This window comes from Sparus aurata, chromosome 7 (genome assembly GCF_900880675.1).
Source record: "Sparus aurata chromosome 7, fSpaAur1.1, whole genome shotgun sequence".
NCBI lineage: Eukaryota > Metazoa > Chordata > Actinopteri > Spariformes > Sparidae > Sparus > Sparus aurata.
In genome coordinates, this window is record NC_044193.1 from 17,311,423 (window position 1) to 17,321,410 (window position 9,988).

The 9,988-nt window shown below is 41.1% G+C and overlaps 1 protein-coding gene across 1 annotated transcript; it reads right to left on the reverse strand.

Moving 5' to 3' along the window:
• Positions 1-2,177: 2,177 nt before the first annotated feature.
• Positions 2,178-8,921, reverse strand: LOC115584558 (proliferation-associated protein 2G4-like). The gene is made up of 13 exons (XM_030422050.1): positions 8,703-8,921; positions 6,722-6,850; positions 6,105-6,210; positions 5,923-5,992; positions 5,739-5,831; positions 5,591-5,654; positions 5,420-5,498; positions 5,257-5,335; positions 5,037-5,170; positions 4,845-4,939; positions 3,473-3,600; positions 3,230-3,283; positions 2,178-3,146 (listed from the first exon to the last, which is right to left on the reverse strand). The coding sequence occupies exons 1-13, from the start codon at positions 8,788-8,790 to the stop codon at positions 3,087-3,089; spliced, it is 1,179 nt and encodes a 392-aa protein (XP_030277910.1). The 5' UTR covers positions 8,791-8,921; the 3' UTR covers positions 2,178-3,086.
• Positions 8,922-9,988: the final 1,067 nt, after the last annotated feature.

Sequence of the window (9,988 nt, forward strand, 5' to 3'; positions counted from 1 at the left end):
AGAACAAAGAGTCCAGAATGTCCGGGAAAAGCCTGTCATCCAGCAGGTCTTAAATCAGCTCTCCTGCATCGTTCAGCTGCCTCAGGTGGATTTAGGGGCCACTGGCCGCAGACTTGACACCGGGAGGGTCCTGGGTCTCCCGCTGAGCTCACCGGTCTGGTTGTTGGCAACATGTGTCGTCACAGCCATGGCGGAGAGGACAGCTTACTTGGACCTCTGCCTCATCTTTCTCCTTTTGCGCTTCAGCCTTGAAAATTACGACAGAAAAATAGTCAGCCAAATTTTTTAAACAGGATACAAGAGGGGGAAAAATAAATAAATAAATTAAAAAAAAAAAAAAATGGAGACTTATTAAAAGAGTGACGGCAAAACACGAGCTACACAATCTTACCTGCGCATGCGCTTCTTTCTCCACTGTCAAAGAGAAAGACAACGTTAAATTACTGTCACGTTTGCTATATGCATTTCTGAAAAACACATGTGTCCAGCTGAACTGGAATACAGATACACACAAATGGCAAAACACGAATTTTGTAGTTGACTGCTAATGTGCGTGCTGCGTTAGCCAGCCCGTCGACTGGCTAGCTAGCAAATGTTAGCCCCACGGGGAACTACAATTATTTGATCATACAGACAATAAACACAAACCTTAGCCCTCATGTCGAATACGGGAGGCTGGAAAGAGAAGGGAAAAGATGAAAGATTAGATGGATTTATTTAGAAAGACCATGATTGACTTGGATGGTGATACCAACAGCAACACTCACGTACCGACTGCTAAGGAACCGTCTCCACGAAGGACGTCACAATCCGGCGACGTGGTATTTATATGGATTGCGTACGTCATTTGTATTGGACCAGTGTGAACCATGGGACATGTAGTTTTCTACAAGGCAAACGATACAGAAAGTTATTAGTGAAGTACTAGGCTTTTATTGCAGCTTTAAAAGACGATTTTCTATGTTATTCATTATTTGTACATTACTGGGCACAGCAGATGTCGCAGGTGCTATAATAAGATGATTATATTAAAGTCAGGAATTTTACCACATACATTGTATACCTGTGATTAATGATACTGAATTATTTATTACATTTTGTCCCATTTTGTTTCTTTACATCTTTCTCACTCAAATCAGATATTATTCACAGAAATAAGGCAAACTAAGTGTCCAACAAGTGCCAACCCAGTTAGTCGCAATATAAAATTAAGATGATACAACTTTAAAAAAGAATAGTGCAAGATATATATATATATTTTTATGTTTTGGAGAAGTGAAACAAAATGACATTCAAAATGATATACCGAACAATGAACTGACCTGACCGCTAGTGGGCTGTGATTCATTTTATTGTCCTCCTTTTTTTTTTTACTATGCACATACATCTATTCACATACATACATACATATATATTTGTTATTGTTGCTGTTTCTGTGTGTTGATTGCAATGCTGTGCTTTAATTTTGTCTGGAATTGTTTTCTTCCTTAAAACAGTCAGTTAAGTAATAAAGTGGTGGGGAAAAAAAACACAAGATTAGAACCTGTCATCAGCCTCAAACAGATTGACTGGTTTTGACAAATTGAGTAAATTATTAAACAATTCTGTGAGATTATTTGCATCAGTAATGTTTGTAAACACGATAGTAAAACCAAACACTGAACTGTTTTCAGTGGATGAAGGCAAGTTTGGATATTTAACCTAGGGCAATTTAAAAAGCATATCCCTTGTGGGTATTTTCACACTTGGTATGCTGCCTTTTCTTTTCAAAACTACTGCAAGAAATACTTTGCTTCAGCATTCTCCTCTAAAATATAATTGCAGCAGCAGCAGCGAATGCTTTCTAACTGCATGTAGACTTCCATGTTGGAAAAATAAAAATTACATAAGTTACCTGAAAAAATAAATTACATAGACTTAAAATGAACTTTTTCCAAGAGTGATATGGGGGCACAACCCCTACAATCCAGGCTTCAGCTCTCCCTTTAACAGGCAATTCTATATTTGTTGGACCTGTTGCTATTACTTTTTCTCTCACAAGTACCTGATTTGCCTTTTGATAAATTTAGTGCAATGTCAGCAAAATACATTGAGATGGTTCAAAATCATGAAAAACACACTTTCACTCATCAGGACACATTCCTGAAAACACAAAGACCAAAGAAACTCAACACAAGTGATGTCAGGTGGCTTTTTAATGTTTCCAAAAATAGTCTCTGAAACTGGGATTTGTTTTACAAAAGCATCCATATATCTAACAGGTATGGACTTCTTATGTAAACACAGACTGTCAGACTCGGTGGTGGCACCAGAAGACTGAATGCTGAACCCTTGGCAGGAGTTAAGACCATCCACAACTGAGAAAAAGGAAGTATGTTTTTTTTTTGTTTTTTTTTACTAGTTAAATAACTCAATGGTAGGTCTTACAACGTCATTTTTAGAAATTGTTAGCTGAGTGACCTACAGTAGATGCCTAGAAGTATACACAATGTACTAGTAGACGGACCTAAGCCAGAGCAGTATAAATGCAGTAATTATGCTGAATTCAACAGTAATGAAGACTAATGATGTCATGCTTATAACTTGTGTGCCCACGACAAGTTAACACTTGTTTCAAAAAGGCATGGCTATAGGTTTATGACCTCAAGGAAGTTATCAGAATGCCACACAATTACACTGACACAGTACTGTGCATTCATCATCCTCGGCCGCTCTGTCAAACTCATTTTATTTTCCTTATCTTTCACTACAGTTATCATGGAGAAAGGGACGAAAGCTCAAGGTCAGTCGAATGGTTAAATGTTCCAGTGAGTTAATGCCCTTGCACAAAATATCCTCTCTTGTAGCAGAATTGGAGTCCACTAAGAGAAGAGGCTGTCTCAAGGACAATGAGATTTACTAGGGACGAACATGTGTGTGTGTTTTAGGTGGAGTGACAGAATTTAGGAGCAGCATCATCCCAGACTGACATCAGTTAGATTCAGAGGTATTCACGGCGGCTATGACCGCAAGTGCCTCGAACAGCTGGGACAGAAGGATTTGTGACGTCTGTTCTTTGGGTCATCAGATGTCTTGTCGAGAAAAATCTATTCTGCAGCTTCAGTCTCCATTGCCTGCCCTGTTGCGCTCTCAACAGTCTTTGAGGCCTTGAAAAATAAGGAGAGTGGAATTAGAGGAAACATTTGGCAACTGGATTTGTTTTTATAAAACACACTACTCCAACCCTCACCTTCTTTTTCTTCTTCTTCTGAGTCTTACGGCTGGCTGAGCTCTGCAGCAGAGCCTTTATAATGGGAAAAAAAAAAGGCACAAAAATGACTTTTAACCTCAGGACGTGCAGCGCACAATGCATCAACAGATAATGGCTTTGGGGATGCTAAGTCAGCTTATAGCATGCTGTAACGGTCCTATTAGTCTGGTACTTTCCTCTCGGGAAGAGGATGTACTACCCCATCCATCAAACAGATTTTACCTTGAGCTCTGGGTCGTCCACTTCATGCTCAGACTTGTAGAGTTCTGGCTCAAAGAGGCTGTTTGTGATTCGCAGAGGTCCATTGGCCATGAGCAGCACGGTGAACTTGAATTGGGCAACAAATTCACCTGCAAGAACAAGAGGGTGAAAGTTGAATTAAACAGTCCCAGTTGGTGTGCAATCATCAAATATTTCAGTTAACACGGATGATCAATGCTTCTGTGAAAAAACAGTATACTTATTTTTCTGCTACCATTTTGCAGAGGGGAAATTTGTAAGCTCCATTTTATTACATGATAAGTTAATGAAATATTATGATGCAAAGGGTGCTCAGAGTAAGTTTTAAAAAAACAGAAGTCAAAAACAAGTCTGCTGCAGGTGCTACGGGTTCCAGTGAGACCTGCCAAATCAGATGTCTGTCTTTCTTTCTAATAACTAACTAACAGCATACACAAACATTCCTGGAAACTTTTGTTTTTAAATGGAAAATGAAATTGTATGTTCTTAATTGAACACCCGACTTCTAAATAAATAAAAAGGCACCAGCTTATTGCAGTATATCCTATTTTATTTAACCGATTAACTTCCCCAAAAGAAACAGGTACAGCAGATCTCCATAAAATCACACCTTTGGTACAGCTTGAGTAACGTCTCCTCTCTGCTTTGAGAGAAAGCTCCCAAAAAGCCCGCCCATAAATGACATCAAAATGCTTTGAAGACTCACAGTGAGCCAAAAATAAACTGAGTGCACATTTCCTACTCCCTTGTCTCAGATCAAATGTGACTGGAACATGGTCCCTGATCAAACAAACACTGGTCAGTCATGCTGAAAACCGGCCAATAAATTAGAAACAGTTCCGTCTTAGACATCCAAGACTGTGCCAGAATTTATAGTACCATGGTATAAGACAGAATCTTAGAAGAAAGTTGTTCTGGTGAAATTAATTTTATTGGGTTCACTTTATACTGTAAGGAGTCAATAAGGGCATTTGGATGCATTTGACTAGCCAACACAGTGAGGTCCTGGATGACATTGCAGGAACTTAATTTAAAAAAACAAGGAGGTTGCGCGTTTCCGACACAGTGTTGTTGCCAAACACGTTCTAAGCTGATCAGAGAAAAACATTTCTGTTTGAGGCGATCCCAATACTTGATTAAATTTTTTCCCCCGATGGAGAAAAGGGAAATAGTCATAGCTATGTGATCTGTAAACAACAAAACTCAAATCTTAGTTTACACTTTGTCTGGTGATGGACAATTGATGACAACCCTCATGTTGAGTGTTTGATTGTGAGAAGAGGACTGGACCATGAGGTTTCAAGTACATGTGAAGAACTTTTATGGTCACTAAATCCCTCGTTGTTCCACTCACCTTCTTTCTCATGCAGCACGTTGAATGGCTGCAGCAGCTCATGTTTGGCGCACTCCACCACGCCCAACCTGGCCTTGCCTTCTTCCTCAAACGCCCTTAGTAGACAACAAAGAAGAAAAAAGGGAGATGAGCGTCTGAAAAATGAAAATGACATGACGGCAAAACTTTTGCCGTGAAGTTAAAAGGTGCTACCTCAGAGTGAATGGCATCGTGTCGAAACGTCTCTCCATCTCACTGAAGAATGTCCGAGATGTCTTCATCTTTAAGCCGTACACCTTGTTGGGGTCTCTTTTGTATACGGTGGTCCTCTGACCTCCATCCTTTGCCTGAATTGAAAAAGAAAGCATACATAAATGATTTGCCATCACAAAATTTCAAAATCAAACAGGAAAAGTCAAATACAAACTCTTACCTTTCCCTCTCCAGTGCTGACGAGCACATCCACTGCATAGACCTCATGCACTTCAAACTCCGCCTTCTCATGGTCCTTTCTGCAGAGACAAAGGGACACAATCATTCACGGGTCGAAACACTTATCAGGCCAGTGATGAGTCACACTTGCTGACTATACCCACTTTTGCTGGTCCGTTGGGTTTTGGATGATAGTTTTCTCTCCATCAATCACATGCTGTTTGAGCTGATGGGACAGCATGCCTGTACACATCGCAGGAATAAACTGAGTCAAGCTGTCAAATCATGATTGGTAAATGTCACAGAGCCTGAAGTTACCAAATGTTCACACTCACCCTCAATGGGAGTGCACTTGAATGACTTTGCAATCTTGTTCCAGGCTTCTGTGACCTGTGTGTTCTGATGCAAGAGACACAATGATGTTTATTAGATTTGACAGTGATGCTGTTGGTCCAATCAGAGGTCACAGTGGCAGAGTTTTACCTGGTTCCCAGGCTTAACAAGACGCAGAGCAGCCTCAGCACAGAGGTGAGCTGCTTTGATAACATCAGCCTTCCTTCCTGTCAGTGGGTTGTCCTGAAGTCACACAGGAAGAAAGGTTAAAGATCACAGGATTTGAAATAACAAAGTATGAGTAGCTGTCAGCTACTGTGCAGGTATAACACACCTTGGTCACTCCAACAACGAAGCTGTGAGCCACATTTGAGATGAAGCCATCAACGTGCACACCCAGATCACTGTGAACAGAAGAGAACAGCAAAGCATGAAGTAAATAGAGAATGAGCTGAATCTGAAATATAAACCATAGTTTAACTAGTAAACAGGGCAGGTATAAATTCGGCTGCTTACATTTTGACAAGGTCTCCATCCTTCAGTATGACATCGGGGTCACTCTTCAGAGGAGAGTGATGGCATACACAGTTGTTAACTGACACACAAGTAGGAAAAGCGATACCTGTGAAAGAAAAAGTGAATGAGGGGGTGCTGAGTCACTGAGACATGATGGTGACTCATGCCAAGTTCGCACTATAGGATTTTAGCTCTGATCTTCCACTCGCCGATGGTTTTTCGAGTTTGCCGACAATAGGCACAGATAAGAGGCGGATTGGGGCGCGCTACCGTAAATAACTAATGTATGTATGCAACGGTATGTGGGAACTGTTCCAATGCATGATTCAGGAGGTCGGGGACAGCTTACTTGCGCATCGCCATCGTCTGCAAGATAGCTAGCAGGCTAAAAATCTGATTGAGGGGCCTCTCCCTCACTCCTCTGCCATCATCCACGCAACCAAGTCTTATCATGCATTTATTTGTGTGTTTAAACTGCATCACATCTCCAGTGTGGGATCTTGAAGTGGGTGACCTCCTCTCACCGATCAGTCATGTAGTGAAAAGCACAGCGATCTGACAGCTTTGACAGTCATGTAGTGTGTCCAAGGAATAATGAAGCGGGACAAAGGACTTACCTTTCTTCATGTCCTTTTCCTTCTTGAAGATTTTCCCAGTTTCTACCGTGATGAAGGCATCTCCCTTTTCACACAGACTGAGCACGGAGACTCCAGCCATAGCTGCCCCGACTATCGTCTTCAAAGCCTCTGCAGGACAAAAGACACAAAGAGCCTTGATGTAGTTAAAATGGTAACACAGTGTCTATAGTTTTTGGGGTACACTAACCATTAATTCCATTGACTATTCTGCTGATAATTTTCTTAGTCAGTTGATTAATCGTTTGTTTCATAATATGCCAGAAAATCATGAAAATGATAGTCCAATACCCGTCTATTGATTATCCGTTTACTGACCTAATTAATAGTCTTTCAGTACTGCTATAGTTTGCAGTTTTCTGTGATGAATTCTATTCTAAATGAACAGGTGCCAGACTTCCACCACTGCACATGGACGGATTTGTAACACGAGCAAAAACTCTAACCGACTGATCAAGGCTCAGTTAATGACATGTGAGTGTTGACTGCACATCACACCGTGAAAAACTCATTTCATTTTGACTAAGCTTGATGTTACGTTCACTTGACAATAAACGTTTGACACATTATCCAACAGCTGTATATCAGCTTAAAACAGCATAATTCTGCTGGTAAATTAGATGTCTTAACTAGGGTAAAGTAGGTCAGCTGTGATAAGCTACATAACAAAATCACAAGGACACAAGAGTTTTGTCAGCTCCAGACCTGAGCAGGAGCACAAGGACAGACTGAGCGAAAAATGACAAGTCACTAGAATTTTGTATATCGACATTGAGCCCTACCCCAATGCTCTAAGTCAGATTGTGATTTGGATGTTGGTGAAGAGAGTCCCTTACAACACTAACACACCATCTGAGATGAGTTTGGTTTGACCTGTCATTATCAGTCCTTTTATGCTTAATGGTTTTACTATATGTTTTAAAAATGTTACACAGTGGGAAGGTCAGCTGTTCAAACTACTAACTGGACAATGGCCAAACATAAAGGCTGAGGTTAAGCTGGTCAGTTGAGTGAGTGTAAGCTCTGTGTGTGAGTGTGGGCACTGATAGAAAAGTGTGTCCATGCTTAGCAAGCCTACCCCCCCAGGTTATAGCAAGTTATAGGAGGTTCATCTGTGTTTAAAATGCAGAGTTTCGGAATTATTCCTGTACTGAAAGTGCAGGTGCAAACAGTGACATGTGATACTTTCAGGTTTGTTAGATGTAGATTATATGCATGTATATATGTAAACCATCTCCCATTAAAGTGTGCATGTGGCCTTGCAAATGACATTATGCATGGTATGTTTGCAACAACCACAACAACAGCTTGAAAAAAAAAATAGTAGTACGACTCATGTTGGTGACTTGCACTGCATTTCTGACTATGTTGTAATGCGCAGAGTAAAATAAATATTCCATGTTTGACGTGATTTATTGTGGCAGAGTACTTGGCGTGTTAACTAGCTTCTGCTCATTATGACTTTAAATGACACCATCTAACACAACCAGTCCTCAGCCAAGTCTCTTACATAACGACTGCATGGACTTAAAATAGCTGTGGGTTTATACAACTGCTGGCTGTTTACTTTGTGAGACAGGCTCTAATTGTCATTCAATTTTTGCACTTGTCATTGTTATCTCTCACGTTAGCACTCACAGCTAGCTAACGCTTGCTAGTGATGTAGCTCAGCCCTGTTAGCCGCCTAGCTCAGCAGGCTAATGTGACAGCAACGTGACGTTAAACAAATAAAAGCTACCGTGTAGACGAGCTCTGCCTAAATATACACTACACTTTACGTTTCCTTCGTATTAAACGCGGGCCTTCTTTCTAAAATAACCCAGCGCCTGCTGGCACTGCTGCGGCACATGGCACAGCTGCTGCCTGGTCTGACTAGCTGACACAGCTAGCTAACACAAGACGGATCCAGATACTTGTGGACTGTTGGATCAAAAACGGCACGCTAACGCTGCTTTTCACTTACGATTGGCAATCTCGGCCCCCATCTTATACTTGGTGACCACCAAGTCGTCGGCGATGGTCTGCTCCTGCGTCTCGTCATCTCCAGACATGTTGGCAGTGTGTCCTCGAAGTCAGAGTAACTTTTTTTCCCCGGCGGGTGTCAGTCACTCACTGGATCGACCACGCTGCTCTGTGAGCCGGCCCGCCCGACTCAGACTGCCAGCCTACGATCACTAGAGCCCGCCCGCTGCCAAAGACCCACTGCGGAGTCAAGATAGTTCACGGCCCTCGAGAGTTGCGTTGAGAGTAGCGCCCGAAAAAGGCGAGGATTATATTTAAAATCATACCAGGACATTTAAAATTAGACCAGGAGCGAGTAGTCACAGCCTGCCAATAGGATTGTCTGCTTATACACATCTGATTTATTTTATTCATTCCTTGTTTACATATTTATGAAAAAAACACAATATTAACAATGTATACGGAAGTCAACATGGCTGGTAGATTAAACAAAATAGATATAAGTGATATCTTCTGAGATTGTTTTACTCTCATATACATATTTAAGAGTGCAATGTGTAAGAATTTACGTTTACACCATTAATTACAAATAATCAAAAGTGCAATATGATCTATCACATTATGCAATATGAAACTGATGCAGTCCATACTCTGTATTACACTCCACAGCTCCACCTGTCAATATGTATCCCTGATAATCAAATTTCCCATAAAATTCACCTTTCTTCATAATTCTTCTCCATTCTTCATTCAACATCATATAAGTGCCTTTACTTGATGAGTGGAACTGCTAACTGCACAGCAACCTGAGCTAACTTACTAGCCACAGCTGTAGTTACCAGCAGTTCACTGTTATAAGCTGCCCTGCCCTTTATCTGAGTTTGATGGTAGGCCAGTTCATATATTTTGCACCTTTAAACATTACTTGTCTGAAGTCTGGATAAGATGGGAAAAATCTGTAAATGTGCTAACCCACCAATTCATCATGGTGTCATTTCATGGAGTTTAGTTAATTTTGTTTGTTTGTAAGGTGCATCAGCGCACCTCTCATCTAAGGACATTTTTAAAGGCTTGCTACCCTTGCTAAAGGCTTTTAACCAATTTACATACTTATTTTTTGGAAAACGTTACAACCTGTACGCTAGGTTTGAACGAAAACGGAAGAATGTTATGGTTGAACTCTCGCTTTTCTCATCATCTTCGATCTGCCTCTGACCAAATCGCGCGCGAGTCCGTTCACATGCCACCATCTCAGTTCCGCCATTCACAGCGTCAGTAAAAGGGCCA

What these genes read in the sequence shown, in the direction of transcription:
- LOC115584558 (XM_030422050.1), bottom strand. Translation starts at nt 8,790, where the DNA reads ATGTCTGGAGATGACGAGACGCAGGAGCAGACCATCGCCGACGACTTG. An exon ending in TCAGCACTGGAGAGGGAAAG is followed by an intron (nt 5,171 to 5,256) that starts GTAAGAGTTTGT and finishes TTTTCAATTCAG; the next exon opens with GCAAAGGATGGAGGTCAGAG. An exon ending in TGGACGACCCAGAGCTCAAG is followed by an intron (nt 3,284 to 3,472) that starts GTAAAATCTGTT and finishes CCCATTATAAAG; the next exon opens with GCTCTGCTGCAGAGCTCAGC.